The 24,746-nt window shown below is 35.9% G+C and overlaps 1 protein-coding gene across 5 annotated transcripts in view; it reads left to right on the top strand.

Annotated features, from left to right (window-relative positions):
• LOC144449898 (talin-1-like) overlaps window positions 1-24,746 on the top strand; it is a 209,060-nt gene that overhangs the window by 105,714 nt on the left and 78,600 nt on the right. For all 5 annotated transcript variants that reach the window (XM_078140446.1, XM_078140447.1, XM_078140443.1 and 2 more), the window contains exons 7-12: window positions 5,754-5,842; window positions 6,319-6,415; window positions 11,722-11,864; window positions 13,616-13,743; window positions 14,129-14,192; window positions 14,526-14,630. In XM_078140446.1, coding sequence (XP_077996572.1) covers window positions 5,754-5,842; window positions 6,319-6,415; window positions 11,722-11,864; window positions 13,616-13,743; window positions 14,129-14,192; window positions 14,526-14,630 — 626 coding nt within the window. The remainder of the gene's footprint in view (window positions 1-5,753; window positions 5,843-6,318; window positions 6,416-11,721; window positions 11,865-13,615; window positions 13,744-14,128; window positions 14,193-14,525; window positions 14,631-24,746) is intronic.

The raw sequence follows: 24,746 nt of genomic DNA, 5'->3' as shown, positions 1-24,746 counted from the left end.
ATAGAAATTCAACCTCAATTTGACAAAACTTCAGACTTAACTTAAACAAGGAAAACATGTTAGCATAGCACACTAAATGAAAAAAAACCATGTCAGCACACTATAAAATGAAAAAAAATATGCTAGCACACTAAATGAAGAAAACAACATGTTAGCACACTAAATGAAAAAGAACATATGCTAGCACACTAAATGAAAAAGAACATATGCTAGCACACTTAATGGAAAAACATGCTAGCACACTAAATGAAAAAAAAAACATGCTAGCACACTAAATGGAAAAACATGTTAGCACACTAAATGAAAAAAAAATATTAGCACACTAAATAAATAAAACATGTTAGCACACTAAATAAATAAAACATGTTAGCACACTAAATAAATAAAACATGTTAGCACACTAAATAAATAAAACTTGTTAGCACACTAAATAAATAAAACATGTTAGCACACTAAATAAATAAAACATGTTAGCACACTAAATAGAAAAACATGCTAGCACACTAAATAGAAAAACATGCTAGCACACTAAATAGAAAAACATGTTAGCACACTAAACCATGTTAGCACACTAGATGAAAAAATCATGTTAACACACTAAATGGAAAAAACACGCTAACACACTAAGTGAAAAAAAACATGTTAGCCCATTCAATAAAAAAAAACATGTTAGCACACTAAATGAAAAAAACAAACATGTTAGCACATTAAATGAAAAAAAAAATCATGTTGGCACACTAAATAGAAAATCTCATTTGATAGAGTTTGATTGTTAACTCAGGCAAAAATTGAATCAGAAATATGTAAAAGTGCAAAATAAGAAATCTACTTGAATTCAAACAGAAGTGTTCAACAATAATAGTTTAACCTGTGTTTGATAAAGCTTGAGTTGAATTCAAACAAAAATCAGAAATGCATCTTTTTAAGCATACAAAATATGGAGTAATTACAAAATTCAAAAAGAAAAAGTTTATATTGCAGAAATTCAGTCTTGATGTAATGAAGTTTAATAGTAAATTCAGACAAACTCAGTCAAGAATAAAAATTAAACGTACGCTTGGTTTAAACAGAAAAGCAAAGTTGTAATCTTATCAGAGGAGAAATCGCTACAAAAATTCAAAGTGAAAAGTTAGACATTGAATCTTACTCTTCATTAGATAAAGGCTGAGTTATCATTCATTCCAGTTGGTGCTAGATAAAAAGATATATTGTAGCTTTGAATATATTTAATTTGTGAAGTAACCTTTGTTACACATACGACCTCGTCACAACACTGACTTCTCGCGAAATAGATAATTCAGTCAACCACTCAACACATTCTTCGTAAGAAGCAAACGACCTATCAGGCGGGCAACGCTTGAGACTTATGAAATAAATGACTCACACAACTCCACAGTGTGTGTTTCTCACTGAATACATAGCCATGGTAGTCAACACTTAACACGTTCTTTGTAAGAAACAAATGACCTATCAGGCAGGCAGCGCTTTTGACTTACAAAATAAATGACTGTAGCGGCTTCACAGTGCGTACTTCTCAATAAATAGATAACACAGTCAACCACTCAATGCATTTTCCTAAGAAGTAAATCACGTAACTGCCATGAAATGCTTTTGACTTACAAAATAAAATGACTTTAGTGGTTTCATATTGCTTACTTCTAACAGAATAAAAAAAACCTAGTGAACCATACAAGACATCCTTCGCAAGAAACATATAACCCAGTGTGCATAGTTTGTGAAATTCTAAATCTATACAAATTGTTCTACACACGGAGTCTGACTTTAACAGTAGATTCAATGAGACAGATAGTGTCAGTGCGCCAAACAACACATACTTTACGAAAAACTAAATCCTGACAAATTGTTATACACATGGAGTCTAACTTTACCAGTAGATTCGATGAGACATGTACTGTCAAAACATACTAAAACTGACAGATCAGTAAACACTGAAACAACAGAAATTTAATGTAACATGACAGTGGCTCGCTAGTTTAATTTTATTACCTTTGTACAGCTGTTTTGACCTCTGCGCCTTATCAATGTGAACAAGGTACTAGGGAACTCACCAATGGAATATTGTTCAATAAATTAAACACAGAACAAGGCATCATGCCAATGAAAAATTGTGGAACAAATTGAAAATGAAACAGGGAACGTATAAATGGAATATTGTCTCGCAAATTGAAAACTAAACATGGAACTTGTAAGTGAAACATTGTGGAACAAATTGAAAATGAACAAGGATTGTACAACTGTTCGACAAATTAACACAGAAGAGGGGAATTCACCTGTCCAGTGGAAAATTGTTTGACATAATGAATAGGAAACAGGAATCTTGCAGATGGAATATTGTACAAAATAATTGTCCACAAATCTCTGATACTCAGCAGTCAAATATTGTCTAACAAGTTTGAAACAAAACTGGATCATGCCGATGACTTTTGTTTGGCAAATTGAACACAAACCTGATCTTGCAAATGGAATTTTGTACGACAAATTTACCAAGAAACAGGGCATGTGATTGCAATACTGTGACATGACTCGCCAGACATCAAAGTTGATGAAAATACATTTATTTCTTGGCTTGGTGTAGTGTTCCTCTTTAACATTGCGGATACTTACCATGCTACTAGAGTACTGTTACAGTACTAAATATTACTATTTGTCAAGAACCATGGGCACGTTATAAAAAATTGCATAATAAATATATTACAAAATTCTTAATTTACACTTCATACTTCTATAATTCCCTTTCCATACATAAATCATTTCCCTTTAGATTTATTCTGATGTTTTTAATTTCAACACAGTTGCGTGCACTTTTTTCTGTCTTTGTCGCTATATTTTTCATAACTCACTGATTAGTCCCTTATAAAGAAATCTATTATAAGACAAAGACTTGAATTTTCCTGTAACCTTTTCAATTTAATGCTTAAGTTAAGCCAAAGACATCTTAACATTTGAAATATTCTAAACCAAATGCTTGACTAATAGATCATGATGAAGTCACTGTATTACATTGTTGAACATGTTTAGGAATTCATTCCTGTATTTATATGTTGTAGAGCTATCTCTGTCTTCCCTGTCCACTAGGGCAGAAAAGGTTAAAACAACATTCAGTGGAATTGCCTTTGGGGACCTCTTGTCAATCTTAGTGAAGTACATGTATTAGTAATAAATAGTAAGTAACACAGGCACATTGCCATAAGATGACACTGTCCAGTATAGGTTAGTGTAGTAAGTAAACAGGCATATTGCCATAAGTTGACACTGTCCAGTATATATGGTGTTTTACACTGCAAGCCATATGTATATACCCTTACTATGTGAGTTCACCCCCCCCCCCCCAGGATTTAGGCCCAGTTAGTTACCAGTACTTACTACTTTACTGTGTCAGATAAGCTGTTTATAAGTACATTCCTTCCTATGATAAATGATTTTTAAGAGACATAATTATCTGTGTCCATGGCTTTTGGTGGTAGCTATGGATGAGTATATATGATAGACAACTCAACTTATAACATTCACAAGCAAAGATGAACGGAATTTACATCCTGGATGTTCTACGTCACAATATGTGTCTATGTCGCAACAATGTGTCTCTGTATCAGCGGTTATGCTGTGTTCAAAATATGAGTCAAAACATTCAAAATTACCATTACTTTCCTCAATTCTTTGGTCATATTACTGGCACTGGTATTATTATGTTATTCTCCAATGTTTTTCTTCATTCAGCCAGAAAATACTCATGACCTAAGGGTTTGTCACTACATGTCTAGCGACAAAGTGACATCATGACAAAGTCCACCCCCCCCCCACCCCCTTAGGTCATGAGTATTTTCTTTGGCAGAACAAGAAATACATTGGAGAATAATATCTAACAATCATTGAATATCAAGACATGTCATAATGAAATCAGTTCACAAATATTTGGAGTGTGTTCAATTCCTATATGTACTTAGTGTCTACATGTTGACATACCAAGGCAATAAACTAACAGTCACCTCGCCATGTTTTTGTCTGTGTCCACTGCCATGGTGCCATAGTCAGTTGATTCAGTACTTACAGGTTTTGCAATGAAAGAGGTGTCTTGAATGACAGGTCACAATCCAGATGGACACTTGTCACTAACAGAAGACATGTATACAATACTTAATCACAATTGTGTGTTTTGTGGTCATAGATATTACCGCTTTGAATTCAGACAAATCTCACTAGTGTACAGTTAAAGTTACCTTAACCGCACTGTAAGTTTGATTTACATTGGCTTCCTTCTAAACTTTTAAGTGAATTGTTTCAGCTACAATTTTAGATTGATTTCCATCAGTCTAATACCAGTAGACTACCACCTTATAAATTTGGTAGTCAAGATACAATCTTTAGTAGTCTATATGCCCTAGACTGCTGCTAATTTGGTAGTCAAGATACAATGTTTGGTAGTCTAGATACAGTGTTTGGTAGTCTATATGCCCTTGACTATTACCAATTTGGTAGTCTAGATACAGTGTTTGGTAGTCTATATGCCCTTGACTATTACCAATTTGGTAGTCTAGATACAGTGTTTGGTAGTCTAGATACAGTGTTTGGTAGTCTATGTATCCCATGCTACTACTGATTTGGTAGTCAAGATACAGTGTTTGGTAGTCTATATACCCTATACTACTACTAATTTGATAGTCTAGATACAGTGTTTGGTAGTCTATATGCCCTATACTACTACTAATTTGGTAGTCTAGATACAGTGTTTGGTAGTCTATATGCCCTATACTACTACTAATTTCAAACCCTAGTAGTCTTTATATCTGAACGTTTAATATTCCGACAACCAAGTCATTATAAATTATTCAGAAAGCTCAATTTGGCATGAAGTCTGTGAGGAGTTTTATTCTTATGAGTCTTCCGTGTATAACTTGTATAACTGAAACATGACCAGTGACGACATTGAGTTATGACAAGTTGCTATATTATTTATGATTATAGTGCATGTGTATACTGTCCAGATTGGGGTGCCATAAATCACATGACAAGTATACTATATCACTTGAATAGAATATAAATTGTGTAACAGCTAGGAATCTGTATGTTGAGAATTAATATTGTAACCCTGTCTGTGTGTGAATGATGGCTAATATGTCAGTGTGGTTGACTGTTTGCAAAGAATGGATTTTAATGCTTTGTAGATTAATGGTGGATTTAAAATCTGTCAAGGTGATTACTGTACACCTCTCGTTAATGATTTGGTTGTCAGATATCTTGCAATGTCTTCCACCTTTTTAGAAATCTCATTTTCTGCATCTATCTGTTTCTGAATCTGTCTCCATACTGTCTGGATGTCATCTGTCTTCCTGCCTGAGTCTGTGTCTGTGTCTGTGTCTGTGTCTGTGTCTATCTCTGTCTCTGTATGTATGTCTGTCTGTCTGTCTGTCTGTCTGCCTGTCTGTCTGTCTGTCTGTCTGTCTGTCTGTCTGTCTGTGTCTGTCTGTCTGTCTGTCTGTCTGTCTGTCTGTCTGTCTCTTTCTCCTTTTTTCTTTCGTCTCTCTCTCTCTCTCTCTCTCCCCCTCCCTCTCTCTCTCTTTCTCTCTCTCTCTCTCTCTCTCTCTCTCTCTCTCTCTCTCTCTCTCTCTCTCTCTCTCTCTCTCTCCCTCTCTCTCTCTCTCTCTCTCTCTCTCTCTCTCTCTCCCTCTCTCTCCCTCTCCCTCTCTCTGAATGAATGAATCTAACCATATCTATGTATCTGTATTTCATTGTAGGAGTCACTAATCATGAAGAGTATTCTCTGTGTCGGGAACTACCTGATATACCCAAAGATGGTACAATTAATAGAGCCACCCTGAAGAAGGTAAAACATCAATTGATATCATACATAAACTAAGATTTACTGACCAGATTTAAAACTGACTTTGAAGTTAATATATAGTTATGGTCTCTGTTACTCGGATACCTTCAAATTTATGGTTCACCATTTAGTGATTATTATATAATGTATTCTGTCATCCGTAACCTTCAGTAATCTTTGAATGGCAATATTATAATAATATTTTCACATGAAGAGAACTGGCTGATCCTGATACTCCTGTGTGTATGTGTTAAATGTTAACAAGTCTGAGTATGTCTTTATTTTGAAGACATGCATATTATATGCTGATCATTATGCTAACCATTATGCAAATTACCATGTTATTGATATGTAAACTTTTATGCAAATTAGCCACCATCCTTGCAATGTATTCTGGGGAGAACACTGCCATCAATCAAAGATCTGTCAATGAAATCAACAGTGATTTTTCTTTTATTGTGTTTTTTGTTGCCGTGTAGGAAAAAAAGGAGAAAGAAAAGTCTGGGTTACTTACACTCCAAAAAGATGAAAAGAAAATGGATGAATTGAGAAAGAAACTACACACAGATGATGAATGTAAGTACTAGAAATGTTAGAATTGAGAAAGAATCTACACAGATGATGAATGTAAATACTACAAATGTTAGAATTGAGAAAGAATCTACACAGATGATGAATGTAAGTACTAGAAATGTTAGAATTGAGAAAGAATCTACACAGATGATGAATGTAAATACTACAAATGTTAGAATTGAGAAAGAATCTACACAGATGATGAATGTAAGTACTAGAAATGTTAGAATTGAGAAAGAATCTACACAGTTGATGAATGTAAGTACTACAAATGTTAGAATTGAGAAAGAATCTACACAGATGATGAATGTAAATACTACAAATGTTAGAATTGAGAAAGAATCTACACAGATGATGAATGTAAGTACTACAAATGTTAGAATTGAGAAAGAATCTACACATATGATGAATGTAAGTACTACAAATGTTAGAATTGAGAAAGAATCTACACAGATGATGAATGTAAGTACTACAAATGTTAGAATTGAGATAGAAAGAGATTCAGTATTAAATTATTTATAATGCACCTGAGAAATAATCGTAAACTTTTGCTGTTATTTTGCCCCCAAAAAACTCAAACCCATTCTTGTAATGGAGAGAAAAAAAGCAAGAGAACAAAATCATGACTCACTTGACAACATAGAGGTGAAAATTAAGCCACTTTAGAATCCAATATGGCCGCCAAATACCATGTCAACCTCAGTTGAAAATAAAGATTGACAATTTCCTTGAAAACAAGATGAAAACCCCCAAATTTCTTTAGTATTTCAAAAAGACCAGGAAAAAGCTCTAATATTCCAGAGAGATTTAGATTTACAGAACTATGATTTCATGGAATTGGTCTCCAGGGTACAATAATGCAGTGCCAAATTATGAGAAAGTGACGGACAAAAGCATGTACTAGAATTGTGTTGAAATACAAAACACAGACAAATAAGTGTATTACTAATTCCAACTACATTTAATGACAAATTCTGAAAAAGTAGATGAAAGTGCGTACTAGAATTATTTAACTATAGACGAAAGAATTTACTGCTAATGCCAACTACTTTTATTTACAAAGCAGGAAAAGTATTATTTGAGTTGAAAAGAAAAATGAGAAAGAAATGAACAGTACTGACTGAATGTCAGTCTGTGTTTGTTTGGTTCATGTCAGTCTGTGTTTGGTTGTCTTGTGTCAGTCTGTGTTTGGTTGGCTCATGTCAGTCTGTGTTTGGTTGTCTTGTGTCAGCTCTGTAAACTGTTTGAGTGACACAATTATGTGTTGTGTATAAGTTGATCTTTAGACAGAGAATCAATCAGACACTGTGTGTGTTTTGAGTCGATTATTGTTGATAAACAGTGGCGCCATATATGGAGGTAAGAGGATGCCTTTCCTGATTAGGAGGTTTCCTCTATCGCCATAGAGATCATTTATCGATGATTGTCGGTAAATATTTAATACCACAGCCCTTTACTTCATCTGCATAATTTATTAAATGGTTCAAGCCTTTTAACCACCTCAGTTCTAGTGAATCAAAACCCCTTAACATGGTCATTTTTAGCACAACTGAACTTGTTCAGTAGTGCTATAGGGATCGCCCGGCGTCTGTCTGTCTGTCTGTGTGTGTGTGTGTGTGTGTGTAAACAACTTAAAGTCAAAAACCGCTGAACCGATTGCCACGATATTTGGTGGGTCCATTACTTTGGGTGTCTAGTTGGGAAATTGTTCAAATCAAAATGATCGCATCACAGGTGTGTGATTTGGGTCAAAAAATGTGATTTTTGGTCAAAAAACTTAAACTCAGAAACTACTGGGCAGATTGGTGCGAAATTTGGTGGGAACATTCTTAAGGGGGTGTAAAGTAAGATTTGTTCATGACGGGATGATTCCATCAGTGATATGCAAATTAGGGCTAAAAATGTGTCTTTTTGGTTAAAAATCTATAATTCTAAAACTACTGAGCAGATTGGGCTGAAATTTAATGGGAATGTATCTAGGGATGTATGGACGAAGAAATATTAAGCATACCATGATTCCATGAGTGATATGCAAATTAGGTGTAAAAATGTTCATTTTTGGTCAAAAACTTATATCTCAAAAAGTACTTGGTCAATTAGTCTGAAACTTGGCGAGATGTTTCTGAAACTGTTATTCTGCAGATTTTCTTAAAAACATTTTGACAAAATTGGCCCTAGCGACCATGACCACGCCCTTTAGCAACAACCAAATGGCAGTATATTTTGGTCAAATAACAACATCATCTGGTAAGCAAGTGAGTAAACATTCAAAAAATGTATGCAAATACCCTAGCAACCATGACCACGCCCATAGCAACAGCCAAACGGTGGTGTATTTCACAAAGATAACAACAGGGTTTAATAGATAATTGAATAAACATCCAAAAAATGTATGTAAATTTGCATAGCAACAAGACCACGCCCATAACAACAGCCAAATAACCACGTATATTGCAAAGATAACAACAGGAATAGAAAGACAGATGAATAAACATTCAAAAAATGTATGCAAATACCCTAGTAACCATGACCACGCCCATAGCAACAGCCAAACGGTGGTGTATTTCACAAAGATAACAGGGTTTAATAGACAATTGAATAAACATTCAAAAAATGTATGTAAATTTTCCTAGCAACAAGACCACGCCCATAGCAACAGCCAAATGATCACGTATATTGCAAAGACAATATCAGGAATTCATACACAAGTGAACAAAAACATACACAAATGTATGCAAATATCTCTAACAACATGACCACGCCCATAGCAACAGCCAAATGATAGCATTTATCGTAAAGATAGCAACATGGTTGGATAGGCAACTGGATAGTTATTCAGCAAATAAACACCTATTGTTAGCATAGACTAGCATATGGATAAACATTTTTAAAAACTACAGTTGTGCTACAACGCCATTGGTGGTATTTTTGTAAGACGTACCAAACTGTAGAGTTAAAGCTATCTTATCTGCTCAGTCTTGAAAGCACTTAATTTTGTTTTTCATTATAAAATCAGACCTTTTAACCTGGTCATTTCCACCATTTTGGCACTAAAGCCCTTTAACCTGCTTAGTTTTTTAGGGGTTGAAAACCTTTTAACATCATTTTTTATGATCATTATAACGAAGAATAAATAAATCCCAAGGAATATGATAAAGTTGTTGACAAGAATGATAGATATATGTTTATTATCACATTTCCCATCATGCATCACACCACTCAAGATATTGAAGATAGTAAGTTTGAAAGTTCCCAATGAAGCCCTCTAAGCTGGTGATCTTTGTTAAATTTGACGGTGTTCCCCATTGAAGCCCTGTAAGCTGGTAATCTTTGTTAAATTTGAACATATCCCATCATGCATCACACCACTAAAGATATTCAAGATAGTGAGTTTGAAAGTTTCCCATTGAAGCCCTCTAAGCCAATGATCTCTATTAAATTTGAGAGTCCCCATTGAGGTCCTCTAAGGTGGTGTTCTTTTTTAAATTTTAACATTTCCCATCATGCATCACCATTCAAGATAGTTAGTTTGAAAGTTCCCCATTGGCGACCCCTAAGCTGGTGGTCTTTGTTACATTTGGAAGTTCCCCATTGAAGCCTTCTAAGCTGGTGATCTTTGTTAAATTAGAAGGTCCCAATTGAAGCCCTCTAATCTGGTGATCTTTGCTAAATTTGAGGATTCCCCATTGAAGCCCTGTAAGGCAGGTAATCTTTGTTAAGGCCCCAATTGAAGCCCTCTAAGCTGGTGATCTTTGCTAAATTGAACTTGTTAGATTAATACTTACTACAGTTATAAAATGAAAGTGTGTAAATCAATCAAATATGTACAGTCTAGATTATTGTGACTGCTTTCTCTGATTCAAGTGTTGTGTATTCAGAAGTAGTAACCTTATTATAAATCAGTCAAATCTATTCAAGTCACAGTTTTTGTGTAGAAATTACTCCTATAGTGCTTTTTTATTGTAAAAACACTAATGAAATTGAGTTTTTTCTCCTGTGTAAAAATCTATTGAAAAGTGTTTGTATATGTATGGTTTATCTATTGAAGTGTTACAGTAAGCAGTGAACCTTAGAGTCGGTTTATTCTACAAAGGTGGCGTCCTGTGGCTCGTGTACAAACAAAATGCTTTTAAAACTGTGTCTTTGTTAGCTAATCATATAAGTATCATGGTACACCAGCATTGTCGTCGCCATAGCAATTACTTGATGATGTAATTGGAGCTATTTTTAGATTCTGTCTGATTGGGTATTCTGATTGGTAGAGATTATATATGGATATTAGCAAGATTTTCCTCTCACCATATTTATCTGGATTATGTCTCCCAGACATGCTGGACATACATAACAATTCCATTTTCATTAAAATTGTTGTGTTTTCATCACTTTTCGACCAAAAGTTTGAAATTTTTAACTGAATATGGGTAATTTCTATTATCTCAGCAAATGAAGTTGAGGTCAGAGGTCACATAAAACAAGACATGCTTACAAATGATCCTTAAAAAGTAAAACAAAGATCACTTTGTGAATATTTCAGTCCTTTTTAAAGTAAAAAATGGACATGAATATTATAGTAACAGATTTAAGTATTCCCTTATGATCTAAATAAAAATATGAGTCTCAAGTTGCACTAAATTAATGTTTTTAACTCTAGTAATAATACCAGTTGTCTCAGTTAGAGAATACACTTGATAAATGTAACAAATGTTACATGAAACCAACTTTATGGCGATAAAAGTGATACAATGTTAAAGTCTTTTGTCAAAGATTTTACTACCATTATTTTGGTATATCCCACTGTTCTCATAACTTGTATAGTCATGTATATATTTATTGATGTCAAATTGTTAGTTAGATGTTTGAAACTGAGTTGGGGGGGTTCAAATAAGGTAATCTTGGATTTAGAAAGTTTGAACGTTCCCTGTTGAAGCCTTCTAAGTTAGTAATTTTTGTTACATTTTAACATCATGCATCAGATTGATTCAGAAAGTTTCATTTTAGAAGCTTAGAGAAAACTGGCAAATATACCCATCTGCGACGCTCCGTTTGTGTTTTTGCGAAGCGCGAAAACACAAAGCGTTGCAGTCACATGTCAACGAATGGTTATGTCTATCATGGTCAATGAGGGCACACAGTACAAGGTTATTCGAGTACGGTCATGGAGTACGTTATGTAGATGGTATCAGTACATACAAAATAATTCACTTAGCATAATTTTAGTAAAGTGAAGCTCCGAGGACTGTGAGAGAGTCTACATTGGACTATACCAGGACACTAAAACTTTATATTATGTTATGTTGTTGTTATTACAGTAAACTGGTTGGACCATACCAGGACACTCAGAGAACAAGGGGTTGAAGAAGGTGAAACGTTGATTTTCAGAAGGAAATATTTCTACTCGGATCAGAACGTAGATTCCAGAGATCCTGTACAGTTGAATCTTTTGTATATACAGGTATGTAAATAACTAGTCTGATTATTTCCCATGATCCATAGCAAATAACCAGTCTTTCTTGTCGCACTAGCCCTATCTACACGTAGGTCGTCCTACTTGAGGCAGTCCCAAGTCCTACCTGAGGTAGGATAGATTTGTGTGTACACGTAGGAAGGTTACAGCGTAGATGTCGTGCCTTCCGTCCTGACAGTACATAGGAAGAAGTCAGGAGGGTTTCAGGAAACCTCTCAAAGGTGTCCTAAGTCAGGACGGTTTCAGGACAGGTGCAGGACGTGTTTGCGTCTACACGGGCTCCAAACTTTCCTGAATCCTACCTCAGGTAGGATTTTTAGTGCCGTGTAGACAGGGCTACTGTCCCATATTACTGTTATTATTTTCCATAATCCATTGCATAAAATAGTACCTCTGTTATTATTTCAAACAGAGTTAAAAATATTCATATATATAGATGTATTTCCCATGATCCTTTGCACTGTAGTCCTTTCTCCAAATGTCTTTCAACAGATCATGTGAATATATCCCATGATCCATTGCATGGAATTGTGACTAGTTACTTCCCACAATGCTGTGCAAAAAACATGTGATAATTTCCCATAACCCATTGCATGGAATAGTGACTAGTTACCTTTCACGATGCTGTGCAAAAAAAAATGCGATAATTTCCCATAGTCCATTGCATGGAATAGTGACTAGTTACTTCCCACAATACTGTGCAAAAAACATGTGATAATTTCCCATAATCCATTGCATTTTATAATACATCCCAACCCTTGATTTATTGTTGGTAATGTTAATTATGAAAAGTTATTATGTTTGAAAATTGGCAATGTGTAATTTCCATGACAACCAATGATTGTATAATTGATAATGAAAACAGTAGAATGTGTGCAAAGGCATAATATGTGTATATTAGAGTAGTCTGTATAATTAGTGTTACATCGCTGTGTATACAGTGTATTGAAATAAGTTGATTAAAAAAAGATGCCATGAGTACGCAAGTGTTAGTGAGTTCTACTTGCTTACTTAATAACATTATCAGTGGACGCTGAAATCCTGTTTCCCAGAATTAAAGATTTGTGGGTTAGATCAATTATAAGTTATATTTCCATGACAACCAATAATTGAGTTTGTTGAATCGGTGGAAATCAGTCCAACTGTGTCGAGAATTCAGTGATAAAGTCTATTTTCTGGAATTCAAATTTGATATTTTTTTGGAGGGGATGCACCACAAAAACTGCCTGGTAAATGTCCTGCCTGACAGTTATTATACATTTTCAACTAAAATTTGCATATCATCTTGCTACAAGCTGAAATTTGTCTGTAATTCATAATGGCCCTGAATGAGCATAGCTATAATTGATATTATTCATAATGACCCTGGTTATAATTGATATTAATTATGATGGCCCTGAATGAGCATACCTATAATTGGTACTAATCATGATGGCCCTGAATGAGCATACCTATAATTGGTATTAATCATGATGGCCCTGAATGAGCATACCTATAATTGGTATTAATCATGATGGCCCTGAATGAGCATACCTATAATTGGTACTAGTCATGATGGCCCTGAATGAGCATACCTATAATTGGTACTAATCATGATGGCTCTGAATTAGCATACTTATGATTAATATTATTCTTGATGGCCCTGAATGAGCATACATGGTATTGATATACAACATAGTGGCCCTAAATGAGCATACCTGACATTGGTAATTTATCAACACATTACAAATTACTTACAGTGTCGTGATAACATTCTGAATGGAACCCATCCTTGTTCTTTGGAAGAGGCATGTCAGCTAGCTGGTTCACAGTGTCAGATTCAATTTGGTGATCATGTGGAGTCCAAACATAAACCTGGTTTTCTTGAGTAAGTTACCTATACCTATACATGTACATACCCTTTAACTTATTCATTATTGATTGTACAAGTTGGGAGAAACAAAGTGTACTTATTCAATACTAAGTCTTTTCAACCATGAAATTGGTTTTCTTGAGTAAGTTACCTATACCTATACATGTACATACCCTTTAACTTATTCATTATTGATTGTACACAACTGAGAACAAGTTGGGAGGAACAGAATTTACTAATTCAATACTAAGTCTTTTCAAACATGAACCTGGTTTTCTTGAGTAAGTTACCTACATGTACCCCTTAGCTTGTTCAAAGTTAACAAGTTTCTGTACATATATGTTATATTATCTTAAAGCGAGTTACCCGTACCCTAAATGAGTTTGTGTTTTATTAACAGTATGAAGTCCATATTGCCAAAGGAATATGCAAAGGTAAAAGGTGCTGAGAAGAGAATCTTTGCTGTAAGTATACCAATCATTATTTTGCCATTTATTGTAGAATGGCTATGATTGGTTAGCATAATGTGACCAAACAAGATAGATCACAAACTAACCAATGACAACCAGTCTTACAAATGACCTGACAAACCTTTGCAAGTAACAGTCATTAAGATTGGCCAAACAAAGTACATCAATTATTATAGCTTACAAATGACCCAATTACAATTAGTCTTACCAATGATGAAAAGAAAAGTAAATCAGAGAAGGAAAGAAGGATAGCAAAATAACAAGACAGAAGAACTGACACATGCCATCAATAAAATATTTATTCAGATATTTTAATTTTCTTTTCAGGAACACAAAAAATTGATAGGAGTGAGTGAATTGGATTGTAAAGTACGATATACTCAGTTATGTAGGTCACTGAAAACCTATGGTATTACCTTCTTCCTGGTCAAAGTAAGTACATCTGGTATAGTGTAACTTATATGCTAATTACAAAGTGAAATTTGCATGTTAATAAATGTACACCTTGTTACTTATAATCTATTTATGTTGTATAGTCCTGGTTCACATGTACCTGGAAATTAATAACAGCCCTGGAATTTTAGGAGCACACTGGTAAAGGTCTGTAAAATTCCGGGAAAATGCATTTTATTCTATAAAAATGAAGTGCATGTTAAATCACCTGAAAAAAAATGTTGAAAATTCCCATCATGCAATGTTTGCATGAAACCTAAGTCAGAAAATGACTTGAGTTGATTGCAGTGTGTTTTTACAAATGTCTTGAGAATGCAGAAATTTATTTGAATTCTGTTATGGAAGCCTGAGTGTGAATTAAAACATTTGAATTCTGTTATGGAAGTCTGAGTGTGAATTAAAACATTTGAATTCTGTTATGGAAGTCTGAGTGTGAATTAAAACATTTGAATTCTGTTATGGAAGTCTGAGTGTGAATTAAAACATTTGAATTCTGTTATGGAAGCCTGAGTGTGAATTAAAACATTTGAATTCTGTTATGGAAGCCTGAGTGTGAATTAAAACATTTGAATTCTGTTATGGAAGCCTGAGTGTGAATTAAAACATTTGAATTCTGTTATGGAACCCTGAGTGTGAATTAAAACATTTGAATTCTGTTATGGAAGTCTGATTGTGAATTAAAACATTTGAATTCTGTTATGGAAGTCTGAGTGTGAATTAAAACATTTGAATTCTGTTATGGAAGCCTGAGTGTGAATTAAAACATTTGAATTCTGTTATGGAACCCTGAGTGTGAATTAAAACATTTGAATTCTGTTATGGAAGTCTGATTGTGAATTAAAACATTTGAATTCTGTTATGGAAGTCTGAGTGTGAATTAAAACATTTGAATTCTGTTGTGGAACCCTGAGTGTGAATTAAAACATTTGAATTCTGTTATAGAACCCTGAGTGTGAATTAAAACATTTGAATTCTGTTATCAAAGTCTGAGTGTGAATTAAAACATTTGAATTCTGTTATGGAACCCTGAGTGTGAATTAAAACATTTGAATTCTGTTATGGAAGTCTGAGTGTGAATTAAAACATTTGAATTCTGTTGTGGAACCCTGAGTGTGTATGAAAACATTTGAATTCTGTTATGGAAGCCTGAGTGTGAATTAAAACATTTGAATTCTGTTATGGAAGCCTGAGTGTGAATTAAAACATTTGAATTCTGTTATGGAAGTCTGAGTGTGAATTAAAACATTTGAATTCTGTTATGGAAGCCTGAGTGTGAATTAAAACATTTGAATTCTGTTATGGAAGCCTGAGTGTGAATTAAAACATTTGAATTCTGTTATCAAAGTCTGAGTGTGAATTAAAACATTTGAATTCTGTTATGGAACCCTGAGTGTGAATTAAAACATTTGAATTCTGTTATGGAAGTCTGAGTGTGAATTAAAACATTTGAATTCTGTTATGGAAGTCTGAGTGTGTATGAAAACATGAGTTGAAAATGAAACCTGAAAATGAAACCTAAGTCGTAAAGAGCTTTGTAATAACATTTGATAGCTATTACTGTATATAAAACTGTCCGTCATATCACCATTACCATGTGAGTTAAATTAATTGATAATTAATGTTACAAGGAATAACCCGACAAGGTTAACATGCACCTGCCAGTTTCTCTCTGCTGTTAAATTTAGAATTATTAATTAATACTTGAATCCACTATGGAATTATATTATCAAAGAGTCAGTAATGTAGCTTTAGTTTAGATTACGTTGTTAAGTTTCCTGCTGTGTTGTTGTCTGTCACGTCTGTTGTGAATGTTAAAGTCTGTGTTGTTGTCTGTCACGTCTGTTGTGAATGTTAAAGACTGTGTTGTCACGTCTGTTGTGAATGTTAAAGTCTGTGTTGTCACGTCTGTTGTGAATGTTAAAGTCTGTGTTGTCATGTCTGTTGTGAATGTTAAAGTCTGTGTTGTCTGTCACGTCTGTTGTGAATGTTAAAGACTGTGTTGTCACGTCTGTTGTGAATGTTAAAGTCTGTGTTGTCATGTCTGTTGTGAATGTTAAAGTCTGTGTTGTCTGTCACATCTGTTGTGAATGTTAAAGTGTACATGCAAAGGTACATACTTTTTTTCGTAATTATGTTTATTTTGCAATAAAAATAAAGGAAATCGGGTTTGTAATAGTACAATATAATTCTAACACGAGAAATTGCGCGAAAAATGAGGCACTCTTGGCTCAGCCACAGAGCACCTTCAGGTAAGTACCTCTCATTTGCATATGGATAGGACAGGATTTGGAACTTTATGACGTCACTTCGGGAACACAAACGCATTCGTTAGTGTATCTTTACATGCAAAGCCATTATGGTCGAACCAGAAGGTCAACTTCAAAACCCGTTTTCGCCAGAACCCGACGTTGAATATTGATCAGATTCCTCAAGCGTAGAGCAATACACTCCAGCATTAACATCTGATGGTGTGATTTAGCCAAATTCATTCGAACCGACCGCTAGCAGTAACGATAGTTCCTCTGGCAGTGAATGAGTATGTCCGTGTTGTTTACATAAAGTGAATGCTGTTCAGCGTCCTTTGTTGACATAACTATTCAATGGGTGGAAAACAGCTCCTGCAGACAATGTAATCGAAACGAAAATTATGTAATATTTCCATTCCCATCAAACATACAGAGAATGAGAATGGCTTCAAGAGTTCCCCATAATATTCTCTCAAGTTGTTCAAATGTAGCGTGTTGTAACAGTACATTCAATCTATGACCATTCAAAATCTTCGCGAAAGTAGACCCACAAATTCGTTAGAGCAGAACGTTTTGTTGGATAACCGTCCCTCTTGAAAGCTATGTGTACACGTACTTTATTTCATTTTTTACTGCGTTCATTACCATCCACACAGTGACATGAAGTGGTTTCATCTTCTTTCAAAGCACGGCCCATGTTCACTGAAGCCGACCGTACTGTGGTGTATTGTGTATTGTCTCCGACCATTTTTGTTTGAGTTTTTTATGGATAGACATGTCTTACGTTGTTGAAGTTATTTGACCTGGGAGCGTGATGCTTAGTGCTGACTGTACTTTGCTGTGTCCATCCACTTTTGACATGTGATTGGCATGACACAGTAATTGTTCATGTAGACAAAACAATGGAAACAAAAATAGCAACATTATAATGAGCGTTGCGTCTTTTTACTTTGATATGATTCCGACGATGTATGTGATGTATCACAATGAAAACGATCGACTCCCAGCAACATGGAAATCAAAACATACAATCGGACTACGCATTGTTTAAAAACAAATGCTATCGTAATGAAAATATTTTATGAAGCTAACTTGCTTTCTTGAAAACATCATTTCAAATTATTTTATTTGTCTTCCTTTTTTCGCTTTGATCATGGCTACACCGGTGGCGTGGAGAACCCCGGCCCCGGTAACATTTACCGACTTTCACTGTATGGCGTCACTGTCCAGTTTTTACGTGATTTCAACTGCCTTCACCCATTATTACCTACTCAGTTATATCACTCGGAAATGTGTGTAGGGTGATGTTTCACTGCGGGTGCTGCCGACAAAACACCAAGGAACCATTGTTGTCGGAAGACTAAACTGGTACACCACAATATGTACAGTTACAGATAATACTATAATGCAAGCGTAATTAGTAATTCATAAGTAAACATTACACAAAGGCTTAGAAGGCTTTTGTAACACGTGGGACCTCGACACCTTTCGTGAGCTGGTTGCGGTGCCGAAGTTAGTCGAAGCACAGGGGATTAAGGGGGCAAGTATTTTTGCGACTTTCTTGCCAATGCGCGCAATATTTAGAGGTATGAATGCAATTTCATTTATTTTTATGGCAAAATAAACATAATTACGAAAAAAAGTATGTACCTTTGCATGTACACTTTAAAGACTGTTGTCACGTCTGTTGTGAATGTTAAAGTCTGTGTTGTCATGTCTGTTGTGAATGTTAAAGTCTGTGTTGTCTGTCACGTCTGTTGTGAATGTTAAAGACTGTGTTGTCACGTCTGTTGTGAATGTTAAAGTCTGTGTTGTCACGTCTGTTGTGAATGTTAAAGACTGTGTTGTCATGTCTGTTGTGAATGTTAAAGTCTGTGTTGTCACGTCTGTTGTGAATGTTAAAGTCTGTGTTGTCACGTCTGTTGTGAATGTTAAAGTCTGTGTTGTCACGTCTGTTGTGAATGTTAAAGTCTGTGTTGTCACATCTGTTGTGAATGTTAAAGTCTGTGTTGTTGTCTGTCATGTCTGTTGTGAATATATAAATTAGGAAACAAAGAAATGTACACATGATTCATTGTCTAGGTGTTGATCTCATGAATATGCACCAAGATTTAGGATTTAGTCTGCTCTAAATGCATTCACACCTACAAATCTGGTCACCAAGATTTAGGATTTAGTCTGCTCTAAATACATTCACACCTACAAATCTGGTCACCAAGATTTAGGATTTAGTCTGCTCTAAATACATTCACACCTACAAATCTGGTCAGAACTATATTATAATAAAATAAACCCACATTGTTACAAAAAGAAAATCTCGCAAGATCAGCTAGTGTTGAAGTATTTGAGACATCTAGTCTACAAATGACTTAATCATAAATTTATTAATATGAAAATTTGATGAATTATTATCAGGTGATTGCATACTTCATTTATTTTGACATGAAATATTTTGACTTCAAGGTTGACATTTCATTAAAAATATGTAGTAATTTAATCAACTCTGACGTCAGTCTATGGAGATGTCACTGATTGGATTTAGAGAGATCCAATGAAATGTATCTACACACGGTGATGGAATGTGTTTTAGTGGTTGAGGTGTTTGGGGGATGGGACAAATAGACATACAGGTGGATTGATAGACACACAGACAGAGACAGACAGATGGACAGACAGACAGACAGACAGACAGAATGGGAAACTTTGATATTCACAGCACAAAACACTAGTAATTGACCACTAGACACAGACAGATGTGTTAATTGATAGCGACACAGACAGACTGACAAACTTAAGGAGACATTATACAGGACACAAAATGATAGATTGATGGAGACAGACAGACAAACAGACAGACAGACAGACAGACAGACAGACAGACACACAGACACACACACACACATACATACATACATACATACATACATACATACATACATACATACATACATACATACATACATACATACATACATAGACATACACACATACATACAGACAGACAGACAGACAGACAAACAGGCTGACAGATAGACGGACAGGCTGGCTGACAGACAGACAGACAGACAGACAGACAGACAGACAGACTCAGCTTTGACATATAGATACAGTGTAACAAACAGACAATTAGAATACTAAGACTCAAGCTGACTACCCCACCCTGATACCAGGGTTCCCAAACAATACTAACATATTTAGTGCAGTGGGTTTGTAGTCAGATAACCTTAGTATTTGTAATAATTTCAATGTAATATTTTATTTAAGTTGCCAATAAAAGCTGAGAATGAATGCAATACCACAATACATATTTGATTAAAATACCATAAAGGATAAAACTGTTAAAAGTAACCTGTCATTTTACAGCCTCTCTTCATTTTATTAATTGATGTATTTTATTTTATAGATGTATATAATTTAGGATTTTGTAAAGTACAGCTGGACTAGAATAATTAAATTACTTTATTACGTACAATAACTCATCCCTGTCAGGCTGTTGACCCTTCCCTCTCTATTTAATCATTCATGGGTCTTGGCATGCAATAATAAGGGATAGGACTGTTCCAAAAATAGAGAATAGGGGTGGAAGGGTGTTAGATCTAGTAGATATAAGATTTCAAATTGTAGAATTTGTCATGTTAATCTTCCCCATGTTGTTAGTGCTTTTAAAGTCCTAGCTTGCAATAATAAGGGATAGGATTGTTCCAAAAATAGAGAATAGGGGTGGAAGGGTGTTAGATCTAGTAGATGTAAGATTTCAAATTGTAGAATATGTCATGTTAACTTTCCCCATGTTGTTAGTGCTTTTAAAGTCCTAGCTTGCAATAATAAGGGATAGGACTGTTACATATTCAGAGAATGGGGGTGGAAGGACATCAAATTTAAGACATGCAAGATTTCAAAACAAAATTTGCCAGAGTGTTTGATTTCCCCGTTTTAAAATGTGTCTATGTTTAAATTCAAAAAACATCATGTCCAATGAGTGACATACCTAGACTCAACTTCACTTTTACCTGTAATGTCTACATTGTTAGAGTAATAAACCTTTACAAGTTATTACTCTAGTGACTGTAAATCATACAAAGTGCTTCATTTCAAACTATAATAGACATCGTGTTAATTAAGTCATTAATTGGTATTTCAATACCTCACTAATTAACCAATTATCTATGATAATTAACCAATTATCTATGCTAATTAGTAGATAGGAAATGGGGCCATCTTATACATAATGCATTGGATCTAATTCTGTGTTCAAAAGACATTGACTGCTTTGTGATATTAACTCTCTTGGGTAGCATTGCTGGGATCACAAATCCAAGTTTTAGTAGTTGGCAACATTTTATGCTAGCAATGTTGTACATGTAACAGGAGGTGTATTAAATTAGAGAGAGAGAGAGAGAGAGAGAGAGAGAGAGAGAGAGAGAGAGAGAGAGAGAGAGAGAGAGAGAGAGAGAGAGAGAGAGAGAGAGAGAGAGAGAGAGAGAGAGAGAGAGAGAGAGAGAGAGAGAGAGAGAGAGAGAGAGAGAGAGAGAGAGAGAGAGAGAGAGAGAGAGAGAGAGAGAGAAAGAGAGAGAGAGAGAGAAAGAGAGAGAGAGAGAGAGACAGAGAGAGAGACAGAGACAGAGAGAGAGACAGAGACAGACAGAGAGACAGAGAGAGAGAGAGAGAGAGAGACAGACAGACAGACAGACAGACAGACAGACAGACAGACAGACAGACAGACAGACAGACAGAGACAGACGAACAGATAGATACTGATTTATGTAGATTTGTGTGAATAAAGAAGGGAGACACAGACATACAGGTAGACAGACAATCATCAGTCAGGCAGACGGAGAGGCAGACATGGATGGATGGGTTGGTGAGTGGGCAGATGGGTGAGTGGACAGATGGATGGACAGGCAGGCAGTCAGTCAGTCAGTCAGTTAGTCAGTCAGTCAGTCAGTCAGTCAGTCAGTCAGTCAGTCAGTCAGTCAGAAAAGCTGACAGACAGATAGACAAACAAACAAACAGACAAACAGACAGACAGACAGACAGACAGACAGACACAGATAGAGACAATCAAACAAACAGACTGACATAGAAAACTGACAGATAAACTGCATATAGGGGACTGAAATGGTCTTACAGTATGACAGACAAGACATACATTGCACAGACAGAGGTAATACATTATCCAGTAGATTTATAACATTCTGAGTTACAGTTCCGCTTACATTTTAATCTCCTCTGATACAAGACCAGACAGAAAAATTTGATGAAAACTAAAGTGACATCGAGTCCAGTGATCTATGTCAACAAAATCCTTAAGTCTTATCAGTTGTCAGATTATGTAAATTTATCATTCTAAGGTTAGCTTATACAGTTATGAACTCTATCATCTCATTAATCAAAATTCATCATCATTTTTTCCTGTCAACAAAGATTTTCTTCTTTAATACACGTCAATTTATTAAAACTGTCAGTGATACGGTTTACAAAGAACAAAGACTTAAAATGAAGCCAATAAGTTTGAATAGATGTCTATTGTAATTAAATTAGTCTAGATATATATTAAGGAATGGATAACTGTCTTGGAGATTAAAACCTGTTTTGTATATAAGAGTATAAGAATTAGGATATGATAAATTAACTATTTGATGTTTAATACGAAAGCTGTCATTATTGCAGGATGATGTATTGATTACCATTGTTAGCCAGTAGTGACTGCTTACCGTTGATGCCGTTGTTAGCCAGTAGTGATCGCTTACCGTTGACGGCGTTGTCAGCTAGTAGTGATTGGTTACCGTTGACAGCGTTATTAGCCAGTAGTGATCGCTTACCGTTGACGGCGTTATTAGCCAGTAGTGATCGCTTACCATTGACGGCGTTGTTAGCCAGTAGTGATGGGTTACCGTTGATGGCGTTGTCAGCCAGTAGTGATCGCTTACCGTTGATGGCATTGTTAGCCAGTAGTGATCGCTTACCATTGACGGCGTTGTTAGCCAGTAGTGATCGCTTACCGTTGATGGCATTGTCAGCCAGTAGTGATTGCTTACCATTTACGGTGTTGTCAGCCAGTAGTGATCGCTTACCGTTGATGGCATTGTTAGCCAGTAGTGATCCCTTACCGTTGATGGCGTTGTCAGCCAGTAGTGATCGCTTACCGTTGATGGCATTGTTAGCCAGTAGTGATCGCTTACCGTTGATGGCATTGTTAGCCAGTAGTGATCGCTTACCATTTACGGCGTTGTTAGCCAGTAGTGATCGCTTACCGTTGATGGCATTGTTAGCCAGTAGTGATCGCTTACCATTGACGGCGTTGTTAGCCAGTAGTGATGGGTTACCGTTGATGGCGTTGTCAGCCAGTAGTGATCGCTTACCGTTGATGGCGTTGTCAGTCAGTAGTGATCGCTCACCGTTGACGGTGTTGTTAGCCAGTAGTGATTGGTTACTGTTGATGGCATTGTTAGCCACTAGTGATCGCTTACCATTGACGGCATTGTTAGCCAGTAGTGATCGCTTACCGTTGACGGCGTTGTTAGCCAGTAGTGATCGCTTACCATTGACGGCGTTGTCAGCCAGTAGTGATCAGTTACCTTGAGGTGATCAGTTACCATTGTTAGCCTGTGGTAATCAGTTACCATTGTTACCTTGAGGTGATCAGTTACCATTGTTAGCTTGAGGTGATCAGTTACCATTGTTAGCTTGAGGTGATCAGTTACCATTGTTAGCCTGTGGTGATCAGTTACCATTGTTAGCCTGTGGTGATCAGTTACCATTGTTACCTTGAGGTGATCAGTTACCATTGTTACCTTGAGGTGATCAGTTACCATTGTTACCTTGAGGTGATCAGTTACCATTGTTAACTTGAGGTGATCAGTTACTGTTGTTAGCTTGAGGTGATCAGTTACTGTTGTTAGCTTGAGGTGATCAGTTACCATTGTTAGCTTGAGGTGATCAGTTACTGTTGTTAGCCTGTGGTGATCAGTTACCGTTGTTAGCCTGTGGTGATCAGTTACCGTTGTTAGCCTGTGGTGATCAGTTACCATTGTTAGCCTGTGGTGATTGGTTACCGTTGTTAGCTTGAGGTGATTGGCTACCATTGTTAGCTTGAGGTGATTGGCTACTGTTGTTAGCCTGTGGTGATTGGCTACCGTTGTTAGCTTGAGGTGATTGGCTACCATTGTTAGCTTGAGGTGATTGGCTACTGTTGTTAGCCTGTGGTGATTGGTTACCATTGTTAGCTTGAGGTGATTGGCTACCATTGTTAGCTTGAGGTGATTGGCTACCGTTGTTAGCCTGTGGTGATCAGTTACTGTTGTTAGCCTGTGGTGATCAGTTACCATTGTTAGCCTGTGGTGATCAGTTATCGTTGTTAGCTTGAGGTGATCAGTTACCATTGTTAGCTTGAGGTGATCAGTTACCATTGTTAGCCTGTGGTGATCAGTTACCATTGTTACCTTGAGGTGATCAGTTACCATTGTTAGCCTGTGGTGATCAGTTACCATTGTTAGCTTGAGGTGATCAGTTACCATTGTTAGCCTGTGGTGATCAGTTACCATTGTTAGCCTGTGGTGATCAGTTACCATTGTTAGCTTGAGGTGATCAGTTACCATTGTTAGCCTGTGGTGATCAGTTACCATTGTTACCTTGAGGTGATCAGTTACCATTGTTAGCCTGTGGTGATCAGTTACCATTGTTAGCTTGAGGTGATCAGTTACCATTGTTAGCCTGTGGTGATTGTTTGCCATTGTGAAACTACCTTATTTGATTTCTGTTGTTAGCCTGTGGTGATCAGTTATCGTTGTTAGCCTGTGGTGATCAGTTATCGTTGTTAGCCTGTGGTGATCAGTTATCGTTGTTAGCC

Source organism: Glandiceps talaboti, chromosome 19 (assembly GCF_964340395.1).
Source record: "Glandiceps talaboti chromosome 19, keGlaTala1.1, whole genome shotgun sequence".
NCBI lineage: Eukaryota > Metazoa > Hemichordata > Enteropneusta > Spengelidae > Glandiceps > Glandiceps talaboti.
Note: the sequence above shows the minus strand (reverse complement) of the source record. Positions and strands in the feature narration are given on the sequence as shown.